The sequence below is a fragment of the Piliocolobus tephrosceles genome, chromosome 12 (assembly GCF_002776525.5).
Source record: "Piliocolobus tephrosceles isolate RC106 chromosome 12, ASM277652v3, whole genome shotgun sequence".
Lineage (NCBI taxonomy): Eukaryota > Metazoa > Chordata > Mammalia > Primates > Cercopithecidae > Piliocolobus > Piliocolobus tephrosceles.
This window is the reverse complement of record NC_045445.1, coordinates 42,255,637-42,282,877: the sequence shown is the minus strand read 5'-3', so window position 1 is coordinate 42,282,877 and position 27,241 is coordinate 42,255,637. Positions and strand designations below refer to the sequence as shown.

At 37.2% G+C, this 27,241-nt stretch overlaps 1 protein-coding gene across 1 annotated transcript in view; it reads right to left on the bottom strand.

Moving 5' to 3' along the window:
* Positions 1 to 3,237: 3,237 nt before the first annotated feature.
* TRPC5 (transient receptor potential cation channel subfamily C member 5) overlaps positions 3,238 to 27,241 on the bottom strand; it is a 298,874-nt gene continuing 274,870 nt past the window's right edge. The window contains exons 8-11 of the mRNA XM_023203039.1: positions 11,105 to 11,308; positions 10,334 to 10,375; positions 8,212 to 8,301; positions 3,238 to 5,930 (exon numbers count right to left, since the gene is read on the bottom strand). Of these exons, the coding sequence (XP_023058807.1) occupies positions 5,238 to 5,930; positions 8,212 to 8,301; positions 10,334 to 10,375; positions 11,105 to 11,308 (1,029 nt within the window). The 3' untranslated portion in view covers positions 3,238 to 5,237. The remainder of the gene's footprint in view (positions 5,931 to 8,211; positions 8,302 to 10,333; positions 10,376 to 11,104; positions 11,309 to 27,241) is intronic.

Below are 27,241 nucleotides of genomic sequence, written 5' to 3'. Positions count from 1 at the left end.
GTCTTTTTTGGTTCTATCAAGTCACTGGAGTTATAAAGAAAGTTCTTTGAGGGGGAAGAGGGTAGGACAGATACATGCTACTTTGACGGATGTATGACAGTTGATTTCAATGATCAAAAGTTGTGGGCTGTTGATGTTCCTACGGAAATTGTTTGCCATTTATTTGTGTAGTAACAGGAAGCCTCTAGAGCTTTCACAACTTTTCACATCAGATAAGAAAACTAGCTTTTTGGCATAAGGGCATTCCACTTAGTTTTATATTTAAATATTATAATTCTTAATATGGGTATGTCTCTCAGGTACCACAAACATTGACGGTATAGCTTTAGAAAAAGAATGAACACAGATCCAATAATCAAGTGCAAGATACAAATCCACTCAAGTTGGGGATAACACAAATAGCCTAAATATGCTACAGCACACTGGCTTGCTGCCTTTATCATTCCAGCAGTTAACTCTGTTTCTTAAACATTACATTTTCTAAAAGTAAAGCTCTCACAAGGCACCCACTAACACCTCTTCTGGATCACCACACAATTGATGAAAATCCTAGGCCACGTGCCAGCGTATGAATGAATATTAACACCTCAAGTATGCATCAAATCTCAGGTATACAGTAAATCTGAAGTATGCAGACTTACTTTATTTTGCCAAAAATGCGTATATTTGAATCTTCCAGGTAAGTTATTCTGACCTAAATGCTTTTTTTCTTTTTAACAAAACCAGGAACCTCAAATTTTGATAGCTCTCAATATAAAAGTGCTACGGAAGATGCTGTCATGGCAGTTCATTTTGGCAATTCCTCACAGTTCAGGAAATGTCTCCATTGAAAAGTTATTCTTGCTTCCCTCTCTCCAAAATGATCTAGTAATTACCTAAAGGGATAAAGGGCCAAGGGCAGAACAATCAAATGCTATTAAGTTTTGTTATGTGTGTATATGTATATACACAGACACGTTCTCACTTTTACAGACATCCCTCAAAAGGCAAAGCAAGCGAAAACCCACATCTGTTGGAAAAAAGTTACTGGAAGGTTCATTGGAAATATAATGGTAACAATGTTTCTCTGTGCTAAAGTAAAGCTCACATTCATTTGGGGTACTCAGATCCCACTGTCGAGTTCTACACCAACAAGGTGGATATTTGGAGCAATTATCTAGATAAAGTAAGCCAAAGAAACAATCTAAAATATCCATAGTTTTGAGGCAAAGCTGCAGGGGTTGAAGGTAGGGAGAGCTGTGAAGTAAGTATGAAGAGGTTATTTAAATGATCTGAACACTTGAATCAATTTGCATTGACTATGTCTATATGAGCAATCTTTTGAAAACTTGATTACCAAGAAAATATACTCATTTTTTTGTTAGGTACCTTTATTTATTTATTTTTGAGACAATCTCGCTCTACCGCCCAGGTTTGAGTGCAGTGGTGTCATCTCAGCTCACTGCAACCTCCGCCTCCGAGGTTCAAAGGATTCTCATGCCTCAGCCTCTCAAGTAGCTGGGACTACAGGCTTTAGTAGAGACGGGTTTCACCATGTTGGCCAGGCTGATCTCGAACTCCTGGACTCAAGTGAACCACCCACTTTGGCCTCCCAAGGTGCTAGCATTACAGGAGTGGGCCACCATGCCCAGCCTCAATTTTTCTTAGGTACTTTTAAACAAAGGATTTGCTGCCTATCTTCAAGTACTTTTTACCTGATGATTTAACAAACCAAGGTCTGGAGCACTAAAACTATTAGTCAAAACACCACTCGAGTTTCACCCACGATGCAACGTGAATGCCAATGGTTATTTGTATTTTCAGGCTAAGGTATGGCCTCATATTTATCTCTAAAGTTCCCACTGAAGTTTTCAGAGGGGGTTTGCACTGCCATAAGAACTATAAAGTTCTTTTTGGAAAAGGTATTAAGTCATTTGAAAAGTGGAGGCGTTCATTTTTAAAAAATTATCTAATCAAATTGCAGACAGGTATTTATGACTTAGCTGAAATAGCCTAAGTTAGGTCATGGTGGAATGAAAAATGATGGAGGCAGAACAGGGAATTTTTTAATATCTCCATGTAAGTAGACAGAAGCATAACTTGAAGCATTTATATCCCTGTTAAGTTTGGCATTTTCCAAAAATGATTTTAAATTTAGAATATTTCCTCTGTCTTTGTATTTCACTGGACTTAAAGCTGGAAGTGGAGATACTTCAATAATGGTCACTTTCTAATATAATTCAAATATTTTCTTTGTAATTTTTAGCTTTATTATTAGGGAGACTTTATGAGATCAAATAAATGAATCCAAGGTGTCTGGAAGTGATAAGCCAACTGTAATGTAGGTGGACCATGATATGGATATTTTAGATAAGTAGTAAATGACTTTTGTATTATTTGTGTTTGACTTTGCAGTACATTTTTAACTTTACATTTAAATATGTAAGTCTGAAGTTTTTGGAGTTTGCAGCATTTTTGGCAAATGAAAAAAAGAGTGTAGTGGCCACTTCATCTTCACACACATATATATATATAACATATATGCTTACTAATAAATGTCTTCTATAATCTAGAAGGCTTGAGTTTATTGACCAGCTCTGTGACCTTGAGCAAGTCATTGTCCTTCTCTGGGCCTCTTTATTTTCTATTTGTAGAATATGAGGTTGGAATAGAGTAGATCCTTTATAAAGTTCTCTTTTAGTTCTTAACTTTTTATATTTATAAATTTACTCTCAAGTTGGCTTATAACTCCTCTGGGGTCAGAAGATACACCTAAGCATTTTCACTTGAAATACCTTTTATGATACTTGATCAAGAGAGTAAGGAAGTGAACAGAATATTTTTCCTTTCCTACTTTGTACTGAATTAGAGTTAATAAAAATGTTGGTGTCACCAACATGGAAGTTAGGGCAATAGCTGTTTAGCTTTAACCCCCATCCTAAATGAGGCTTCACTATAGCTAGTGAAATCTTAAGCCCAAGTCACAACGATAACCCTGAGAAGATCTGAAAAGGAATGTACTCCCGTGACATATGACACTGGTTCTTTCAATAGTAGAGATTGATTTACACGTATTATCTCTTTAGAACATAAGTGACAGAAGACTTTTGGAATACAGTTCCATGTCTGGCTAGCCTGTTTTCTGACAAGTTGATAAGGTCACTGCTAGAACACTTATACATAAGTTTTCAGAAGTGATACACATTTCTGAGAAAAACATGTTTTTCTTTTTATAAAATGGGGTTATATGCTATTTTGGTGCTGTTAATATGAGTTAGGAATGTAGCCCAGGTTCTATTATTATTCAAAGTGAATTTGACAATTTGGAAAGCTGAATCTGTAAGTTTAGAAACCTTTCTGGAAAGTAACCTGTTATTAAATGTCAAGTCCATTTATGACAGTCTCCGTGAAGCAGGGCAGAAATTGATTTGAGGAAATAACCACTTCAGATATGATCAAGGAATTATTTTCGGACAACCTCTTGCCAAATGGGTCTTGACGCAGCTTTTTCACTTGATCACTTTTCTCTGGATCTGAGGCTTTATTCTTCAAAACCTCCTGTTTCTGGCCCCTCCCCCTCCATTTTGCTCTTCTCCAGGCTAGAGACAGAGATGGGAATCCATTCAAATAACAGAAACCATACTATCAAAAGCTAGTTTGGAGGCGTATTTGCAGAGTTTGAAAATTTCCTCATTTCTCTTACTTGTATGTTTACATACATTAATCTAAATGGATTCCTATTGGTGTTGACATTTAAAAAAAACAGGGTGACACCTAACTATTTTACTTTTCTGGGCTACACACTATTAATATAATCTCTAGGACTCAGACCTAGAGTTGTTTCAGGTCATATGTTAGAGTCTAAATTGAGGGAACCTTTGTGCTAATGTTGGTAAAAACCGTCCTTGCTCAGCAGGTTCTCAGTGGTTATTAGGTCTAAAATGATGACCATATGCATTATGGACTTTATTTTTTAACTTGGACCACTGTATTCTGATGAGGTACTCTTAAGCTGTGGAAAAGAATTTGTTTGATGTATAAATGTAGCTTCCTTGGAAGACAGTAGAATTTGGATCACGTTTATAATTCCATGAATCCACTAGGGTGGTTATGTTATATAGCTAACATAATTTACACCTGCAATTCCACTGCCCCCAATGAGTATTAAAACTGCAACCTGAATTAGGTTATCTATACCTAGAATTGCCATTTTTATAAAGCAATTAATTAAAATGAAGATGCTCTTTTCTCATATTTGACACTTCAGCAATATGCCATTTTTTTCTGATAAAAATATTTCAAATTCAGGCTTTTATCTTAGAAATTCTTTGATAGCAATGATAATTAAAACTATCAACAGTAGAGTAGGACCCGACAAATATGACAACTATTTATCTTGCCAATGTATGAGATGTAGTGACTATTGGTTAGAGTGTAGTAGACGTTTTTAAAAAACAGCACAAATTCTAAATACTAATTTTGATACTATCAAATTTTAAAATGTAGTAAGTTAACTGAAACACACAAACACAGAAAAATAATTCACCTAACTTATTAGATATGACATATACTATGGGGCAAATATTTCATTGGCACACATTAGGAAACTAACACATCTTTAAGAAACAAGAAAATTCAACAGCCCTCACAATAAGAAGTTGTAGTATTTAAGAACGAAACAAGCCACTAATACCTAGAAACCACAAGCTGACAATTCTTTGGAATCTCTTCAGCCTCCCTTTGATGCTGTTCATTGACCCAGCATGGGCAGCGTGTAGCACTGAATGGCAACAAAGATGGGCAGGGTAGTTTGCCTTATCTGATAGCTGGTGGGGACTGCTGACCACATCCCTCAGCTCTGTGGGAAGATGGCATGAGATCCTGAGGATGGTCAGGAATCTGTGTAGCAGCAAGAGTAGCAAAGTGGCACCTGGGGCTTCAAGGAAGCATGGGTGAGAAAAGCAAATCAAAAGGGTTAAGCACCCAACTGCACCTCTGCTGATTAGGTGCAACACCCCTTCAGTTGGTTGTAAGATGGACTTAGTGTGTACAGGTATTGAAAAGGCAAATAATAATGAAAGTAATAATAAAACAACAAAAATGGAGAATGTGGCTATAAAAGATGGTGCAAATAATAGGAGTTTCACTGTCCTTTCTTGGGGGCAGGGGCAGTGAGGGAATCATATTCTGTGTCATCTCTGAGAGCAAGGAAATTACAAATTTCTGTTGAGTTCCAGAACAGATGATTAGGGCTTGACTTAGAGGCGAGTTGTAACTTGTTCTTCCTGTCCATCACCCCATTTGTGCATGAGCAAGTCACAAGCCTCTCCCCAAGTTTCAAATACATCCTCTGAGGAGTCTAAAAGTTTAGAATTTGAGGAGCAGATGCTGGATGCACAGTGAAGAGAGCTGGAACAGGCTAGAGGGCATTCACTGCTCTGAGCAGCGCCCTGGACTTCACCTAATTCTACCTCACTGAGGTTAATTTCACTTTGAGAACAGGCCTCTGCTTTCCCTTTCTCCATCTGAGAATATCTGATGTCCTGCCACATACAGTGCTGCTGAACAATTCCATCAGAAATTGTATACATTGGCTCTGAACTGGGTTCAGACATATGACCATTAAATTTGGAGAACAGGAGACCCAGTTTCTTGAGAGAAGGACCCATGAAGGAGCGTTTGCTTGATGACTCAGCTTTTGACTTTCCTTGGGCACCACTGGACCTTGGCATGGTTCTGATGAGAGGTGGCCCATGGCAAGCCTTTTTCTTGCAGCCTAAATTAAAAGAGACACTCTTGGATTTGGCTCGAGCCCCACCACTGCCATCATTAGTATCATCTCTCTGAGAGAGTTCAGTGCTGCTAGTGGAAAAGCTTCTCCTTGGGTGTTTTCTATTTCCCAAGAGGTCAAGCACTTCATACCGAAAGCTGGAGATGTCTTGCTTTAATTCCTAGGAAAAGAGAGGAGACATATTATGTCAAGAAGCTTGGTCTTCATTTCAAAGTAGGCACATTAGATACCTTTGGAATGTTCCAGGTTTTTGCCTAGTAGTAAATCACAAAATAAAACACCAGAAAAATCTGCCATTATTCAAACACAAGAAAAACATATTAATAATTCCGTGGGCAGGGCTGGCCATTGGCAAACTTGTACAATGGGTAAAGTTGATTCAGGATTAGCTAACACTTTAGTAGGGATTAGTCTGTTGAGGCGCTTTCATAAGGACTAACTCCTGCTCAAGTATTAACTAACAAGGTATTAGATTAGGACACTGGCTCTCACAGGTGTCTGCATATAAAAGGACTACTGAAGAGGAAAAAGCTTTTAAAACTCTAACGAGTGAAACTAGAGAAGTGGAATGTCAGGTGATGAGACTGCTGTTTTGAGACATGGGGCCCTGTTCAAACCTCTATGAAATGTCTTCTATCTCCAACTGAATGCTTACATACTAGACTGTTCCTTTAAAAGCCAAGCTGAAATTTGTTCATGTACTTCCCCTGCTCAAAACTTGTTACTAACTTGTCACTAACTTTAGGAAAAAATAGAAATGCCATACCATGGACTACAAGGTTTTTCAAGGCCTAGTACCTGTTGCTTTCTCCAGTTTCATCTTTCTACTCTTTTCCTAGGCTCTCTGCTGTCCACCTGTATGGACATATTCTCCCTTGCCTCTGGGCCTTTGCCTGTGCTGTTCTCTGTCTAGAACACTCTTCTCCCCAACTCCCCTTTATCTGGCTGGCTTCACTTTCAAGCCTCAGCTTAAGCATCACTTCCATTGGAAAGTCTGTCTTGACTCCCCAAGTCCCAGTTGAGAGTCCCTCCTCTCTGTGTTTCCACAGTGTCCTGTGATTAACCTGTCAGAATATACAATTGTTCATCACCCTTTATTATTGTTTGTCACTCCTTGAGAGTAGGAGCTGGTTAGATCTTGCTCACCACTGTACCAGAGCACGTAGCAGAGTGCTTGGAACATAGCAGACCCTCAGTAGGTGAATTATGTCTATGAATTAGAATAATGGCCTTCCTGTGTGCCTTAGAAAATATAGACGTTCATGGACACAGGGAGGGGAACATCACACACACGGGCCTGTCGAGGGGTGGGGGTTAGGGGAGGAATAGCATTAGGAGAAATATCTAATATAGATGATGGGTTGATGGGTGCAGCAAACCACCTTGGCATGTGTATACCTATATAACAAACTTGCACGTTCTGCACATGTATCCCAGAACTTAAAGTATAATAAAAATTTTAAAAAAGAAAAATATATATAGATGTGTTCTAGGATAGGATTTCTCAATCTTGGCACTATTGACATGTTGGGCTGGATACTTCTTGTTGTGGGAGGCTGTACTATTCATTGTAGGATACTCAGTAGCAACCTTGTCTTTACTGTCTGGATACCAGTGTGACAACCAAAAGTATCTCCAGACATTGCCAAGTGTGGTCTTGGGGACAAAATTGCCCCTGGTTGAAAACGGTTGTTTTAGGCTAATGCCACTAGTAGAATTTTAATGTTTAATGGTAGAGTTTCTTAAGACCTTAGATTTAATAACAGATTTATTATTATTATTATTATTTAATTATACTTTAAGTTCTAGGGTACATGTGCACAACGTGCAGGTTTGTTACATATGTACACTTGTGCCATGTTGGTGTGCTGCACCCATCAACTCGTCAGCACCCAACTCGTCATTTACATCAGGTATAACTCCCCAGTGCAATCCCTCCCCCCTCCCCCCTCCCCATGATAGGCCCCAGTGTGTAATGTTCCCCTTCCCGAGTCCAAGTGAGCTCATTGTTCAGTTCCCACGTATGAGTGAGAACATGTGGTGTTTGGTTTTCAATAACAGATTTTTTGATCTTATATCTTCTAAGTAAAGAAGATCTTTAAGTCTCCAGGCATCTTCCCTTTGCTATCTTGTCCCTCACCACCATGCATCCTTGCCACATCATTTAAAGCATTCAATTTCCATGCTGAGAAACACTCAGAATATTAAAAGAACGCATACAGCAGATTTCCTTCTTTCATGACACTGATTGTGGTGTGACATACATTGGTAAAATCTCTCCGTCTACTGAATGAAAGACAATTCTAAGAGAATAAGCATTATAATTGGCTTTGCTATATTGTAAGCAGATGAAATTCCCATCACCAGAAACCTCACACACTGTGAAGATTAAATGATGCTTATGATATGTAAAATGAGAAATCACTTCATGATTAAATTACCTTAAAATTTTCTTCTGTTAGCCCCTCATTTGTTTTGGAATTTCTTATCATAGCAGCCACGTATCTTTTGACTAAATTCCTGATAACTTCCTGGAATTACAAAACATGAAGAGGCATTCAATCTCATTTTCAGGCTCTCAGTGCAATAAGAAACTTACATAGGAAATAAAACATGCTTAGACCTCCTTTGCAGTGGAAAATCCTCACAACTATTGTGTCTCTGAATTTAGTGTCAGAATCAAATTCACCCTAAAGGAAAATTTTTTACCCGAGCATAAGGTAAACATGTATTTCCAGTGGAATAATTCTTGCATGGTCATATAGTTAATATTTTCCTTTAGGGTGGATTGCACGTTAACACTCCTAGTAAAATGAGAGTTTTATTCTCCTTTTATAAAATTGAGAGAATTTTCTTCAGAGTCACTAAGTCTGCTTATTTTAATATCCACTAATTACATAGTGAAGATATTTTTCTCGTAGTCAACCTACACTTCTCCTTTACAGGAATGTCCTCTTTTCACTTAGCTCCCAGGGGAGTGGTCTGCACGTGGTCACTACAGTTTGTATTAGTGATGGTGATGATGATAGCTACGGCTTATTGCAACGTGTCAGGCAACACATGCACATAATACATATTATACATACTCATCACTCAATTTTCACAACTCTGTAAGTTAAGTTTTATTAGTATCCCCATGTTACAGATGAGGAAGTCAAGCCTCAATAGGCTGACTCATCCAATGTTACACAACTAGTAAGTGTTAAGATTAGACTTTCATTCTACTTCAGTCTGATTTTAAGGCCAATGGTATTGCTTCTTCTACTATGTGTACTTGAGGAACTCACTGAGATGTGCAGGAATCATTTTTTGTTATCGTTGAGGGCTATGAAGCAGAACATGAAGACAATGAATCTTATTTAAGGTTTATTATTATAAAAGGAATAACATTTGAAGGTGGGAGTAGGGAGAGGAGGTTTACATACAAAATACTGTATTTTCTGCTTCTCTTTGTTAGTTATGGTCTAAGGGGAACAAAGTTAGGAGAAGTGACCTATAGAATAAGGATGCATTTCCTTCAAACGCTGTAGAACATTTTTCTACTTTGGTTTTCTTTTGATCAGGATGGTGAGAGATGGTTGTCTCTTACTTGTGATTTGCAAGGATTATTCTCAAGAGATGTTGGTGATATTTGTATGCTTGGCTGTTTTCCAGCTGGTGGGAAGAGTGCCCTAATGTTTATTAGGTTTATTACATTTTTTTTTTAACAAAATACAGAAGTGCTTCTCTTATTTCTTTGATTAAAGTCATGTTGTAATTTATCAAGATCTAAGTTCCTGACATTCAGATAAGCTTTTACTTCATTGAGGTTAGTTTCCTCCTGTTATATATTACCATTACCCTATGTATTTTTTCTACATGGCAGTTTTTATCCTTTCAATCACTTAATTTTAATACAATCATCCCTTGTTATACTCTGGGGATTGGTCCCAGGACCCCCACCCCATATACCAAAATCCATGCATACTCAAGTCTTGCAATCATCCTGCAGAACCTGCAGATGCAAAAAGTCAGCCCTCTTGTATATGTGGTTTTACATTCCATGAATACTATATTTTCTATTTGCGTTTGGTGGAAAAAATCTGCCTATAAGTCGATCTACACAGTTCAATCCTCTGTTGTTCAAGAGTCAACTAATTTTAATGACGTGTTATTTTATCCGTGCTAGATAATAAATGTCATAAGGGCAGAAAGATTGCATCTTTTTTGTTCATAGTGATTTTTCTAGTATCTAATGTAGTATTTTATGTACAGTAGGTACTCATATATTTGACTGACTGACCAACCACATACTCTATTTTATGTAATTTCAAGGAAGACAGCTTTCTAAGTCATAGTTGTTGCTGATCAAGCCGAGGCAGTGCATAAGGGCCATGAACAGGATTATAAAGCAGGTGATTCCACTTGGAGAAGGTACGTCAGTCCTTGATAAATTACAGCCTTTCCAAGCCTCCTATCCCAGTCAAATGGGATCATGTCCAGACATAGCCAGAGTGAAGTTTGCTTCTCCTCCACAGAACCAGCCAACAACTATTGTGCTTCATCCCTGTGAGGAAGCTTTACCTGATAATGTTGATTTTGTATCAGGCTGTCAGCATTGCGTTCCTATAATTGAAAATAGAGATGTTACATGAGCAGTCCCAGCACCCTACCCACCCAAACATCTGAATATATTTTTAAATATTAGGACTGGAGAATGATTCGGGAGCTCCTGCCTGACAAACCCCCAAAGCAAATATATGTTGGAATGATTTTATGATGCTTAAAACAGTGAGTGTCACAAAGGAGGGAAGGGAGGAAACAGTTTTGTTTAAAAAGATTCATAATTTTGGTCAGGTGCGGTGGCTCATGCCTGTAATCCCAGCACTTTGGGAGGCCAAGGCGGGAGGATCACGAGGTCAGGAGTTCAAGACCAGCCTGGCCAACATAGTGAAACCCTGTCTTTACTAAAAATACAAAAATTTGCCCGGCTTGGTGGTGTTCGTCTGTAATCCCAGCTACTTGGGAGGCTGAGGCAGGAGAATCGCTTGAACCCGGGAGGTGGATGTTGCAGTGAGCCGACATGGTGCCACTGCACTCCAGCCTGGATGACAGAATGAGACTCCATCTCAAACAAACAAACAAACAAACAACAACAAAAAAAAATTAGCCAGGTGTGGTGGTGGACGCCTGTAATCCCAGCTACTGGGGAAGCTGAGGCACGAGAATTGCTTGAACCCAGGCAGCAGAGGTTGGCAGTGACCTGAGACCATGCCACTGCACTCCAGCCTGGGTGACAGAGTAAGACTCCATCTCAATTTTTTAAAATTAATTTTTTAAAATTAAAAGTCTTACTGTGAAGCTTCTCAAGTTGCGCCTTCTCCGTCTACCATCAGGGTCTCTTTTGGGGCAGAAGGTGTTGTTGAACCAGTTACCAAGGTATAGAAATGACTTGGGGCTGGGGATGATGTTGAAAGGAGGTGGCAAGGTGCCACCTTCATCAAAGTAACTCATCCAGAGCTTTGTCCTTGCAAACTTCCACTCGATATCAGCATGATCCTATGAAAGATAATGAAGTTCAAGGATTTGGGATGGGAAACTGCACGATGTACTCACTTCTCATTCTAAACTTTCTAGTTGCTTCTATAGAGGGCAATAAGTCAAGAGCTATATAAATTCAAATTATACATACCCTGTCACCCAGTAACCCTATTCTTAGAAATATATCTTATCAATATACTTACAAAAACATGTATGTACATGGTTGTTTACTGTAGCACAGATAATAGTAGCAAAACAACTGGCAGCAATCTAAATAATCAACAGTAGAACTGGTTAAATAAATAGTGTTACATCTATAAAATAGTATAAATACAACTACTAAAATATGGTAGATCCATAAACATTATATATATGTATATATATGCATCTGTCCAAGCCCTCTAAGTGAATAAAGCAATATAGAGCACAACATATATACAACAATTCTATTTATACAACTGGAAAATCTTTTATATTAACATGCTTACATGTTCTAGACAAGTACACACTAAACTGTCAATAGTATTTATTTTTAAGGCGTGGGATTGTAGTGGGAGGCTTTTTTTTAAAAAAAGAAAAATCAACTTTATTGAGGCATGATTTACACAGAATAAAATTCAACCATTTAAAGTGTTTGATGAGTTTTGACAGGTATATATACCCCTATAACAATCATTATAATCAACACACACACACACACATCAGTGTACATTGGTAGGAGTTTTAAGAGCTCTATTGACTGATGTAACCACTACTACAATCAGGATACACAACAGTTCTATCACCCTCCAAAATTCCCTATTGTTACCTCTTTGTAATCAAACTCTCCCAACTTCTAACCTCTGACAACTGCTGCTCTGTTTTCTGTCCCTATAGTTTACGTTTTCCAAAATGTAATATAAATGGAATCATATAGTAGGTAACCTTTTAAGACTAGTTCATTTTACTCAGCATAACACCTTTAAGATTCATCTGTATTTTCGTATGTATCAATAGCCCATTCAATCACATTGCTGAGTAGTTTTCTATTATATGGATGCACGATGGTTTGTTTGTTTACCTACTGAAGAACATTTGGGTTATTTCCAGTTTTTTAGCAATTATGAGTAAAGCTGTTATGACCATTCATGTACAGGTTTTTGTCTAAACATACATTTATTTTTCTCTAACTTAAATATCTAAGAGTGGTATTGCTGGATCGTGTGTTAAGGGTGTGTTTATAATAAAATGCCAAACTGTTTTCCAGAGTGGCTATACTGTTTTCCATTATCACTAATTGCTCTATATCTTCTTTAGTGCTTGTCAGGTTTTTAAAGTTTAGTCATTCTAACAAGTATGTAGTGGGATCTCATTATGGTTATAGTTTGCATTTCCCAAATGGCTAATGATGTTGAGCATCTTTTCACATGCATATTTACCATCTGTATATCTTCTACGATGAAGTGTTAGATACAATCCCTTTGTTAGATATATGACTTGCAGGTATTTTCTTTCAGTCTGTATCTTGTCTTTTCATTCTCTTAATAATGTCTTTACTGGAGCAAACTTTTACTTTTGAGAAAGTCAAAATTATCATGTTTATAAAACCATCAATTTTTTTATAGATTGTGCTTTCTGTGTCATGTCCAGGAACTCTTCAGCTAACCCAAGGTCATGAAGATGTTCTCCTATGTTTTCCTCCACAACTTTTATAGTTGTAAGATATGCCTTTAATTCCATGATCCATTTTGAGTTAATTTTTCCATAAGTTAATTTTTCTAGATCAAGGATCTAGAACCAGAAATACCATTTGATGCAACAATCCCATTACTGGGTACATACCCAAAGGATTATAAATCATTCTACTGTAAAGACACATGCACACATAATTTACTGCAGCATTATTTACAATAGCAAAGACTTGGAACCAACACAAATGCCCATCAATGATAGACTGGATAAAGAAAATATGGCACATATACACTATGGAATACTATGCAGCCATATAAAAGAATGAGATCATGTCCTTTGCAGGGACATGAATGAAACCGGAAGCCATCATTCTCAGCAAAGTAGCACAGGAATAGAAAACCAAACATCACATGTTCTCACTCATAAGTGGGAGTTGAACAATGAGAACACATGGACACAGAGAGGGGAACATCACATACCAGGGTCTGTCAGGGGCTGGGGGGCACGGGGAGGGAGAGCATTAGGACAAATACCTAAGGCATGCAGGGCTTAAAACCTAGATGATGGGTTGATGGGTGCAGCAAACCACCATGGCACATGTTTACCTATGTAACAAACCTGCACATTTTGCACATGTATACCAGAACTTAAAATTTTAAATTAAAAAAAAAGCACTACCCTCCACAACAATCACCATTATATAGTGCTGTATCCCCAACAGAATACCTGGGGGAGGAATCCATGGTGTGGGAGTAGCAGTGTCCCCACTTGCTATCAGTCCCAGTGACCCACTTAAAAAATTTCTGTTTTCATTCTCACAAATGTAGCCCACAGGGTCAAAGGTCTTGGTTTCCAAAGGGGAAACTTTTCCACCAGGGAACACAGCAAGAGTCTTCATTGAACTTTAAGCTACATCATCATCTAGGCACTTTGGGCCCTTCATGCCAAGGACCAGCAGGCAAGGAAAGGATTCTGGTTGGGGTGATTGACTCTTATCATAAAGAGGCAGTCCAGCTATTGTTACACAATGGAGGCAGGAGGCATATTTTTGATACCCAGATTATCAGCTTGGGCATCTGTTAGTACCACCTCGCACAATTTCGATGGCAAATGGACAAGTTCAGCAGCTGCAGCCTAAGAAGATAAGGCAAACAAGAACCGGAATGCCTCCGTTTTGACAGTCTGAGTCACCCCACTAGGAAAGTCACGTAAACCTTCACAGGGACTCGTCGATGGTAAGGAGAAACCAGAATGCACAGCAGAGGAGCGGGGGTATGAATATCAGCTACAGCCTCAAGACCAGCTGCAGCTGCAGGGGGGCTGTAGTTCATCCTACCAACCCTCCTTTTACAAGTCATCCCTAGAAAGAGTCCCATCAGCGTCCCGAAGGAGCCACTCCCAGAACTCTTGTAAAGAAAGCAGATCTGAGTGACACTTGCTATATTAGGCTGTTCTCACATTGCTGTAAATAAATATCTGAGACTGGGTAATTTATTTAAAAAAATTACAACTCAACAATGAAAAGACAAACCAATGTAAAAATGGGAAAATCATTTGAATAGACATTTCTTCAAAGAAGATATATAAATGGCCAATAAGCCCCTGAAAATATTCTCAACATCATTAGTCATTAAGAAAATTCAAATCAAAACCACAATGTGATACCACCTCACACCCACTAGGATGACCATTATAAGACAGGTAATAACAATTCTTTGTGAGGATATACATAAATTGGTCCCCTCATACACTGCTCGTGTGTGTGTAAAATGGTATAGCCACTTTGGAAAGCAATATGGTAGCTACTCAAATTGTTAAATGTAGAGCTACCACATGACCCAGCAAATAATCCACTCCTAGGTATATACCTAAGAGAAATGAAAATGTATCTCCACTCAAAAACTTGTATACAAATGTTCATAACAGCATTTTTATAATGACTGAAGAATGAAAATAGCCCAAATGTCCATCAACAAATAAATGGATGAACAAAATTTCATACAATGAAATATAATCTGGCATTAAAGAGGAATGAAGTACTGATACATGCTACAACATGGACGAACCTCGAAAATGTTATGCTAAGTGAAACTATCCAGTCAGTCACAAGAGGCTGTATTCTAGGATTCAGTTTCTGTGAAATGGTCAGAATAGACAAATCCATAAAAATAGAAAGTAGATTAGTGGCTGTTAGGGGCTAGTGGGAGAAGGGAATAGGGGGTATGGGGCTTCATTTTTAAATGAGAAATGCTCTGGCATTAGACAGTAGTAATGGCTGCACATATATTCAAATATACTAAAAACCACTGAATTATACAACTTAAAAGGGTACATATTATTGTATGTGAATTATATATTAGTAAGACTTATTTTTTTAATGCAAAAGAAAAAATCAGTTGGGGATATTTTTGTGAGTCTATGTCTGAATTCTCTGTTCTGTTACATTGATCTATATGTCCATCTCTGCATCATCCACTCTGTCTTGATGGCTGTAGCTATATAGTAACTGTTGAAATTAGGTAGCGCAATTCCATTCCTTCCACGTTTTCTTTGTCAAGATTGTTAATATCTTTATTCTGTTAAGTCTTCTAGTCCACAAATACAGTATATCATTTTTTTCATTGTGTTTTATAGTTTTCAGTGTACAGGTCCTCTACATATTTTGTTAAGCTTATAACTAAGTATTTCATTTTCTTTGCAGTGACTATCAATGAGACTTAGTTTATTTGGGCTGCTATAACAAAATACCATAAACTGAGTGGCTTGTAAACAACAGAAATTTATTTCTCACAATTCTGGAGCCTGGGAAGTTCAAGATCAAGGTGCCAGCAGATTTGCTGTCATCTGGCCTTCTTGATGTAACCTCATATGATGAAGCAAAAGGGGGCAAGGCAGTGTCCTCTGGGTCCTCTTTTATAAGAGCCCAATTCCTGTCAAGAAGACTCTGCCCTTATAATCTTATCATCTCCCAAAAGCCCCATCTAATACCATCACATTGATGATTAGGTTTTCAACATATGAACTTGGGGGAAGGGGACACAAAACATTCAGATAATAGCCGGAGCTATATTTTAAAATTTCAGTTACCAATGGTTTATTGCTAGTAAATATTGAGATTTGTGTGTTGACCTTGCATTCTGTGGTCTTGTTAAACTAATTTTTAGTTCTAGGAAGTTTTTTTGTAGATTTCATAGGTATTTATTCACATAAGATCATATTGTTTCTAAATAAAGAGAGTTTTCCTTCTTCCTTTCCAATCTGTATATCCTTAATGATTTTTTTTTTCTTATTTCACTGTCTAGAATTGTCAGCACAACATAGACTAGAAGTAGTGAGAGTAGATATATTATCTTTATTACTGATTTTAGACAAAAAGCCTTCAATCTTTCACCCTTAAGTTTAATGTTAGCTGTAGGTTTTGTGGATTCTTTATATCAGGTTGTGGAAGTTACATTCTATTCCTAGTTTGTTGAGACCTTTTTTAAAAAAAAAAAAAATCTTAAATGTATGTTGAAGTGTGTCAAATGCTTTTTCTACATCAATTGATATGATCATGGGCTTTTTCTTGTTTTAACTGTTAATATTGAAAAATGAAAGAAATCAGGCACATTCCTCAGCCCCGGGCCCAACACAAACAGGCCCAGTGCAAACACATTCCTCCATATATCTCAACTTCCTGGGCTCAACACAAACAGGCCCAGTACAAACACGTCCCACCATATATCTCTCAACTTCCTAAGCCCAGTACAAACACGTCCCACCATATATCTCTCAACTTCCTGAGCCCAGTACAAACACATTTCTCAACTCAGAGACTACCATATATCGCAACTTTAGAAAAACACCACCTGGAAAGTCCCCAATAAGGACACAGCCGTTTGTGGTTTTACTGAAAGCGCGGGAACCAATAGAAAACTGCTAAATGTATAACTTAAAATGTTAACCAATTGTAATGCTGTAACTTAAAGAATTCCCTTGTTCCTCTGTAACCTTACAAGTCCTGTTTACATCGGGCTATAAAAAGCGAGCGCACGCATTGTTCGGGGCCCTCTTATCTGCTGTGGAATGGAGGGACCAAGTTCGAACTTGCAGTAAAAGATCCTTGCCGCTTGGCTTTGACTCTGGACTCTGGTGGTCTTCTTTGGGGAACAAACGGTCTAGGCATAACAAGATGATTGGTTACTTTGCATTCCACAGATAAATCCCATTTAGTTATTTATAAATAGTTTTGTTTGTTTGGTAGTTTTTGCTTTAAATATTTTGTATATGTCATCACAATGACTTCTAGTGCCCATGGTTTCTGATTTAAAAAAAAATTAATTGTTGTCATATTGAAGATCTCCTGTACGTGACATAATAATTTTTCTCTTGCTGCTTTCAAGATTCTTGATTTGTCTTTCACTTTGTCAGTTTGACTATGATGTAAATATCTTTGTATTTATCCTGGTAGGGGTTATTTGAACTCTTAGATGTATAGATTAATTTTTTTCATCAAATTTGGTAAGATTTTGTCCATTATTTCTTCAAATATTCTTTCTTCCCATTTATCCTTGCCTCCTGGGACATCCATTATGTATATGTTGGTACATCTGATGTCCCACAAGTCTTTGAAGTTCTGTTCAGTTTTCTTCACCCTTTTGTCTTTCTGTTCCCCAGACTAGAAGTCTTAATTGATCCATCTTCCAGTTTGTTGATTCTTTGTGTCAGTTCAAATCTGCTATTGAGCCTCTGTAGTGACTTTTTCATTCTGTTATCGTGCTTTTCAAATCCAGAATTTCAATTTGATTCTCTTTTTATCACCTCTATCACTTTATTAATATTCTCTATTTGTTGAAAAATTCTCATGGTTTCCTTTAATTCTTTAGAAATGGTTTCCTATAGTTCTTTGACATAGGATATGTCATATTTAAAACATATTTAAAATAGCTGGTTTAGTCTTTGTCTAGTAAATCCAACATCTTGTCTTCTTCAAGTACAGTTTCTATTGGTATATTTTTTTCCTATATATGGGCCATACTTTCTTGCTTTTTTGCATGTTTTGTATTTTATAAAACTAGACATTTTAAAACATTTAATGTGATTACTCTGGAAATTTGAGCCACTCCCACCAGGTTTTGTTTTTGTTGGTGCTTGTTTAGTGACTTTCTTTGACTGATTATTATAAGCCTGTATTCTTTGTCTTACAAAGCCATTGAAGTCTATTCTCAGTCTAGTGCTCAGTTAGTGATTGCACAGTGATTTTATCAAATGCCTTGAATCAATAGTTCTACCACTCTTTGCTGAGATGCTCATGTATTGTGACACAGCTTCAAAGCTCCTTCAGTTTAAAACTCTGCCTTGGCCTTTCCTTACTGCTTGTGCAGAGCTCAAGATTAGCCAGAAGGGAGAGATTAGGGCCTTCTCAGATGTTTCTGGGCATGCACACAGCCCTGTACATGTCTACGGCCTTCTAGATCCCTAGGACTCTGTTGGAGGTTTTCAAAGCCCCCTATGAACATCTTGTTACCCATGTTTTCCTTTACATTTTTTTGTCAGCCTCTTTTTAGCCCTAACTGGCCTTGTTGCCTTAGGCTGCTGTGCTGTTAAAAAATTGCCACTTTAAAAAAATAAAAATCTCTTTCTTTACTTGCACATGAGATTTTTAAAAGGAAAACTATGCCTTACAATGTTGGCTTACAGTGGTTTTTGAGTGAACATTCAGTCTGTCAGTAAATCCTAGAATTTTCTCTTTGGCCGTTCAGATATTCCATGAAGCCTTTCATTTTGCTCTCCAAGGTAGCAGTCCTTAGCTGTCATATTAAAGGATTAGCAGATTGAGTCCAATAACGTCATTTAATGAAACAGGGATTGTTAAACTTGATTCTATGAATAAAGTAAATGGAGTCAATGGATCTACTAAACTTGTATGTAAAATATTGAAAGTTTTGCATTTTTCTGGATTCCCAATATATTTTCAAAGGAAAATGCACATCCCCAAATGATTAAGAACTACTAAAGTAGAGGATTCTGTTGATTTCTGAGATCCTCATTGCGTATTTCTGAATAAAAGATCCTAATTAGCTATTAATGGATAAAGTGGAGATACCTCTATCTTTTCTAGGAGGGACTAAATGGTTTTGGGCCAAGTGCGCAGTAAGTTCAAAATAAAAATAAAGCCTTTAGATAAAATTAGGTACTTATTAGATCCACTGGTAGATTTTGTTATTTAATGAATTAATAAAGAAGCACATATATTATCATATCACAAATTTGTGTTTAAAAATATTTTGATGACTGTATTTCAACATTTCTTTCTTTTGTAATTCCATATATTTTATTTTGATGTAGCTCAATTTATCTATTTTCTCTTTTGTTGTGTATGTTTTTGCTGTATTAATCTAACAAACTTTTGCCTAACATTAGGGCATGAAGATTTACTACTGTGTTTTCTTTTATGAGTTTATTTTTTAGCAACAGCTTTATTGAGATATATTATATACATCATAAAATCAATCCTTTAAAATGTACATTTCAAGAGATTTTAATACAGGTGACCCTTGAATAGCATGTGAATGGTGTGTCAGCCCACTCATGTGGATTTCTAAAAAATAAATTTATTGGCAAATTATTTGGATATTTTCAACAATTTGAAATAACTCATAGATGAACCACAGAGCCTAGAAATATTGAAAAATTAAGATAAAAAGGATATATCCTGAATGCATAAAATATGTGTGATACTAGTCTATTATTTACTACCATAAAATATACACAACTATTATAAAAAGTTAAAATTTATCAAATTGTATGCACACATAAAGCATACATGACACCATTTGCAGTCGAGAGAAATGTAAACAAATGTAAAGATGAAGTATTACATCACAACCACATGAAATTAAGTGTAATACATACTCTACTGCTATAAAAATTTTGTATCTACCTCCTGTTGCCATTGTGGTGAGCTCAGGTGTTGTGAGTGTCCATTTAAAATGCTGTGTGCCACTTATCATCTCCACATCAACAATTACTCCAATAAATTGCATATTGCAGTAAAAAGTGATCTCTTGTGGTTCTTGCATATTTTTGTTGTATTTAGTGTAATACTGCAAACATTGGATAACACCAGGGGGGCCAATATGAAGTGCCACTAGCAATGCTGGAAGTACTCCCAAGAAACAGAAATGTTATGACATTACAAGAAAATGTTGAATTTCTTGATATGTATTGTAGATTGAGGTCTGCAGCTGTGGTTGCCTGCTATTTCAAGATAAATGGATTCAGCATAAGGAGCATTGTAAAAAAAAAAAAAAAAAAAAAAAAGGAAATTTGTGAAGCTGCCACTGCAGCTATTCCAGCATGTGCAAAAACTTTGCACTTTTTGCAAAATACCTTTATTATCTCGTCTTGAAAATGCACCTTTTATATGGGTACAGGATTGCTATAAGGAAGGCATACCTATAGATTCTAATATGATTCAAATAAAAGTGAAGTCGTTATATGAAAACTTAAAGCAAAAAAGGAAGGTGAAAGATCTCAAGCTGGAGTATTTAATGCCAGCAAAAGATGGTTTGATAATTTTAGAAAGAGGTTTGGCTTTAAAAATGTCAAGATAACAGGAGAAGCAGCTTCTGCTGATGAAGAGGCAGCTGACGAATTCGCAGACTCTTCTTGAAGAGAAAGGATATCTGCCTGAATAGGTTTTTTAATGCAGATGAACGTGTTCTATTCTTGGGGGGAAAATGCCACAAAGGACAATTATTAGTAAGGAAGAGAAGTGGGCCCCAGGATTAAAGGCAAGAAGAGATGGGCTAACTCTACTCTTTTGTGCAAATGCAGTTGGATTTATGATCAAGACTGCCCTTATCTATAAACCTTTTAACCCCTCAGCACTGAAGGAAAAAAATAAAGCCCAGTTGCTGGTCTTTTGTTTGTACTAGAAGGCCTGGACAATGAGAACCCTTTTTCTGGATAGCTTTCTTCAATGCTTTGTCCCTGAAGTCAGGAAGTACCTTGCTAGTAAGGGATTGCCTTTTAAAGATCTTTTGATATTGGAAAATGCCCCCTGGCCACTTAGAATGCTGTGAATTCAACACCAAAGACATCAAAGTGGTCTACTTGACCCAAAATACAACACTTTGAATCCAGCTTCTAGATCAGGAGGCCATCAGGACTTTTAAGGCTCTTTTCACATGATATTCTATGGAAAGTGCTGTCAATGCTATGGAAGAAAACCTTGATAAAGAGAACACTATGAAAGTCTGGAAGGATTACACCATTGAGGATGCCACCTTTGTTATGGAAAAAGCCGTAAAAACCTTCAAAGCCCATAACAGTAAATTCCTGCTACAGAAAACTGTACCTAGATATTGTGCATGAATTCACAGGATTTATGACAGAGCCAATCAGGGAAATCATGAATGAAATTGTGGATGTGGAAAAAAACAAAAAGGGTGATAAATGAAGGGTTTCAAGGTATGGGTCTTGGAGAAATTCAAGAGCTAGCAGATACCAATACCACAGCAGAGGAATTAACAGAAGATCACTTGATGGAGATAAGTGCTTCTGAACCAGTGACAGACAATGAGGAAGATGAAGAAGCAGTGCCAGAAAACAAATTAACATTAGGCAACCTGGCAGAAGAGTTCTGATTATTCAAGACTGCTTTTGACTTCATTATGACGGGGACCCTTCTATGATATGGGCATGAAAACTAAAGCAAATGGTGTAAGGATTGGTACCATATAGAAAAACTTTTACAGAAATGAAAAAGCAAAATCTCACGCTGAGGTTACCCGCCTCTTCTGCCTCCCATTTCACCTCTTCCACCTCTTCTGTCTCTGCTACCCCTAAGACAGCAAGATCAGCCACTCCTCTTTCCCTTCCTCTTCAGCCTACTCAATGTGAAGATGATAAGGATGAAGACCTTCATGATGATTCACTTCCACTTAATGAATAGTAAATATATTTTTCTTTGTTATGATTTTCTTAATAACATTTTCTTTTGTCTACCTTACTTCATCATAAGAATACAGTATATATCATGCCTGTAATCCCAGCACTTTGGAAGGCCGAGGCGGGTGGATCATAAGGTCAGGAGTTTGAGGCCAGCCTAGCCAATATGGTGACACCCTGTCTCTACTAAAAATCCAAAAATTAGCCAGGCATCGTCACTCATGCCTGTAATCCCAGCACTTTGGGAGGCCGAGGTGGGAAGAAGACTTGAGGTCAGGAGTTCGAGACTAGCCTGGCCAACATGGTGAAACCCCCTCTCTACTAAATTTGCTTTTATGGTGGTGCATACCTGTAATCCCAGCTACTCGGGAGGCTGAGGCAGGAGACTCACTTGTACACAGGAGGTGGAGGTTGCAGTGAGCCGAGATCATGTCACTGCACTCCAGCCTGGGTGACAGAGTGAGATTCCGTCTCAAAATAATAATAATAATAATAATAATAATAATAATAATAATAATACAGTATATAATATGTATAACATACAAAATATGTGTTAATTGACTGTTATCAGTAAGGCTTCCCATCAAAAGTAGGCTATTAGTATATTAGTAGTTAAGTTTTGGGGAAACCAAAAGTTATAAGCAGATTATTGACTGCACGAAGGATCAGCACCCCTAACCCATGCATTGTTCAAGGGTCAGCTATATATTCACAGAGTTCAGCATCCATCACCACTATCTAGATTTAAAATATTCTCATCACTCCAAAAATAAACTTATTGGCAGTTACTTTCCAGCACTCCCCTCTTGAGGCCCTTTCTTGTCTCTGTCAACCACTACTAATCAATCTACTTTCATCTCCACTGATTTATCTGTTTTGAACATTTCATACAAATGGAATCATAAAATATTGGTCCCTTATGTGTGTATTCTTACACCTAGCATAATGATTTCAAGGTTCACCCATGTTGTAACGTGTCAGTACTTCATTCCTTTCCATGGCTGAATAATATTTCCTTGCATAGACATCTCGTTTATCCATTAATCAATTGATGGTTATTTGGGTTGTTTCCACTCTTTGCTATTGTGAATATTTTGAACAATTCTCCTATGAGTATTTGTGTACAAGTCTTTATGGAAGTATATGTTCTTAATTCTCTTGAGTATATACCTATGAATAGAATTGCTGGGTCATATGATAACTGTATGTTTAACTGTCTGAGGGATATCCCTATTGTTTCCCAAAGAGGCTATACAGTTTTACTTTCCCATCACCAATATATGAGGGTTCCAATTTCTCCACATCCTCACCAACATTTGTTACTGTCCATGTTTTTTATTATAGCCATCCTAGTGTGAAGTGGTGGTATCTCATTCTGGTTTTAATTTGCATTTTCCTAATGCTGAATGATGTTGAGGATGTTACAGTGTGCTCATTGACCATTTGTATATCTTATTTGGAGAAATATCATTTCATATCTTTTGCCCACTTAAAAAATCAGGTTGTCTTTGTATATTGAGTTGTAAACATTGTGTGTTCTGGATACCAGTTACTTATTAGATCTATGATTTGCAAATATTCTCTTCTATTCTGTGGGCTGTCTTCTGATTTCTTGATAGTATATGTTGAGGCAAAAAGTTTTTAACTTCAATGAAACTCAACTATGAATCATCTGTTTTATCACTTTTGCTTCCAGTGTCATATCTGTGAAATCATTGTCTAACCCATGATCACAAAGATTTACTCCTAGGTTTTCTTCTAAGAGTTTTATCACTTACATTTAGGTCTGTGCTCAATATAGATTTAGTTTTTGTGTATGGTGTGAAAAAGGAGCCCTACTTTACTCTTTTGCATGTGGAAATCCAGTTGTCTCAGCACCATTTGTTAGAAAAGACTGGTCTTTCTCCATTGAATTGTCTTGGTACCCTTGACAGAAACTCATAAAAAATTATTTCTTCTGGACCTTTAATTCTGTTGGTCTTTATGGCAATTCTTATGCCACTCTCACACAGTTTTGATTACTATAGCTTTGTAGTTAAGTTTTGAAATTTGGAAAATTCAAACTTCATTGATAAACTTCAAACTTCATTGATATTTGTCAAGATTGTATTGGCTCTTTGGGGTCCCTTATATTTGTATATGAATTTTAGGAGCAGCTTGTCGATTTCTGCAAAGCAAATTATATTTTTATATATTTCAAAGTATAATTCTAGATAAGGAATCCAAAGACTTCACAAAGCAATAAAACAAATCCATGCCATTAAAATATTAAGATGACACCTTTAATTACTGTACCATACATGCATCATTGACTTTTTAAAAATCACTCTGCACCTTATACATATTTTTATTAAGGGTGAAGCTTAGAATTAGAAACATAGTGTTTTATCTGGTTTGGGGGATACTGGGATAATTTGTAATGGCATTACAAGAGTGATGATAATTTTCTTTTAATGACCTCCTCTTTACATTTCTCAACTATTGCCCAAAGAATATATCACTCCTGAGGGAGAATTCTGTAAAGGAAAAGCAAAAAAGACAATGTAACATTAGAAGAACTATCTATATCACCTAATTTCATAATGGTTACAAACTCATAGCAAGCCTGCATGTTCTATCTATATCTTTCTTTCTTTATTTAATTTTTATTATTATACTTTAAGTTGTAGGGTACATGTGCACAACCTGCAGATTTGTTACATAGGTATACATGTGCCATGTTGGTTTGCTGCACCCATCAACTCATCATTTACATTAGGTATTTCTCCTAATGCTATCCCTCCCCAAGTCCCGCACCCCTCAACAGGCCCCAGTGTGTGATGTTCCCTGCCCTGTGTCCAAGTGATCTCATTGTTCAATTCCCACCTATGAGTGAGAACATGCAGTGTTTGGTTTTCTGTCCTTGTGATAGTTTGCTGAGAATGATGGTTTCCAGCTTCATCCATGTCCCTGCAAAGGACATGAACTCATCATTTTTTATGGTTGCATAGTATTCCATGGTATATATGTGCCACATTTTCTTTACCCAGTCTATTATTGATGGATGTTTGGGTTGGTTCCAAGTCTTTGCTATTGTGAATAGTGCCATAATAAACATAAGTGTGCATGTGTCTTTATAGTAGCATGATTTATAATCCCTTGGGTATATACCCAGTAACGGTCAGATGGTAATTCTAGTTCTAGATCCTTGAGGAACTGCCACACTGTCTTCCACAATGGTTGAACTAATTTACACTCCCACCAATAGTGTAAAAGCATTCCTATTTCTCTACATCCTCTCCAGCATCTGCGGTTTCCTGACTCTTTAATAGATTGCCATTCTAACTGGTGTGAGATGGTATCTCATTGTGGTTTTGATCTGCATTTCTCTGATGACCAGTGATGATGAGCATTTTTTTATGTGTCTGTTGGCTGCATAGAGGTCTTCTTTTGAGTGTCTGTTCATATCCTTTGCCCACTTTTTGATGTTGTTTTTTTTTTTTGTAAATTTGCTTGAGTTGTTTGCAGATTCTGGATATTAGCCCTTCGTCAGATGGGTAGATTATAAAAATTTTCTCCCATTCTGTAGGTTGCCCGTTCACTCTGATGGTAGTTTCTTTTGCTGTGCAGAAGCTCTTTAGTTTAATTAGATCCCATTTGTCTATTTTGGCTTTTGTTGCCATTGCTTTTGGTGTTTTAGTCATGAAGGTCTTGCCCATGCCTATGTCCTGAATGGTATTGCCTAGGTTTTCTTCTAGGGTTTTTATGGTTTTAGGTCTAACTTTTAAGTCTTTAATCCATCTTGAATTAATGTTTGTATAAGGTGTATGGAAGGGATCCAGTTTTCAGCTTTCTACATATGGCTAGCCAGTTTTCCCAGCACCATATATTATATAGGGAATCCTTTCCCCATTTCTTGTTTCTGTCAGGTTTGTCAAAGATCAGATGGTTGTAGATGTGTGGTGCTATTTCTGAGGCCTCAGTTCTGTTCCATTGGTTTATATATGTGTTTTGGTACCAGTACCATGCTGTTTTGGTTACTGTGGCCTTCTAGTATAGTTTGAAGTCAGGTAGCGTGATGCCTCCAGCTTGGTTCTTCTTGCTTAGTATTGTCTTGGCAATGCGGGCTCTGTTTTGGTTTCATATGAACTTTAAAGTAGCTTTTTTCCAATTCTGTGAAGAAAGTCATTGGTAGCTTGATGGGGATGGCATTGGATCTATAAATTACTTAGGGCAGTATGGCCATTTTCGTGATACTGATTCTTCCTATCCATGAGCATGGAATATTCTTCCATTCGTTTGTGTTCTCTTTTATTTTGTTGAGCAGTGGTTTGTAGTTCTTCTTGAAGAGGTCCTTCACATCCCTTGTAAGTTGGATTCCTAGGTATTTTATTCTCTTTGTAGCAGTTGTGAATTGGAGTTCACTCCTGATTTGGCTCTCTGTCTGTCTGTTATTGGTGCATAAGAATGTGGTGGTTTTTGCACATTGATTATGTATACTGAGACTTTTCTGAAGTTGCTTATCAGCTTAAGGAGATTTTGGGCGGAGGCCATGGGGTATTATAAATATACAGTCATGTCATCTGCAAACAGGGACAATTTGACTTCCTCATTTCCTAATTGAATACCCTTATTTCTTTCTCTTGCCAGATTGCCCTGGCAAGAACTTGCAACACTATGTTGAATATGAGTGGTGAAAGAAGGGCATCCATGTCTTGTGCCAGTTTTCAAAGGGAATGCTTCCAGGTTTTGCCCATTCAGTATGATATTGGCTGTGAGTCTGTCATAAATAGCTTTTATTATTTTGAGATATGTTCCATCAGTACCTAGTTTATTGAGAGTTTTTAGCATGAAGGGGTGTTGAATTTTGTTGAAGGCCTTTTCTGCATCTATTGAGATAATCATGTGTTTTTTATCGTTGTTTCTGTTTACGTGATGGATTACATTTATTGATTTGTATATGTTGAACCAGCCTTGCATCCCAAGGATGAAGCCAACTTGATCATGGAGGATAAGCCTTTTGATGTGATGCTGGATTCGGTTTGACAGTATTTTATTGAGGACTTTCACATCAGTGTTCATCAGGGATATTGGTCTAAAATTCTCTTTTTTTGTGGTCTCTGCCAGGCTTTGGTATCAGTATGATGTTGGCCTCATAAAATGAGTTAGGGAGGATTCCATCTTTTTCTATTGATTGGAATAGTTTCAGAAGGAATGGTACCAGCTCCTCCTTGTACCTCTGGTAGAATTTGGCTGTTAATCCATCTGATATTGGAGTTTTTTTGATTGGTAGGCTATTAATTATTGCCTCAATTTCAGAGCCTGTTATTTATTGGTCTATTCAGAGATTCAACTTCTTCCTGGTTT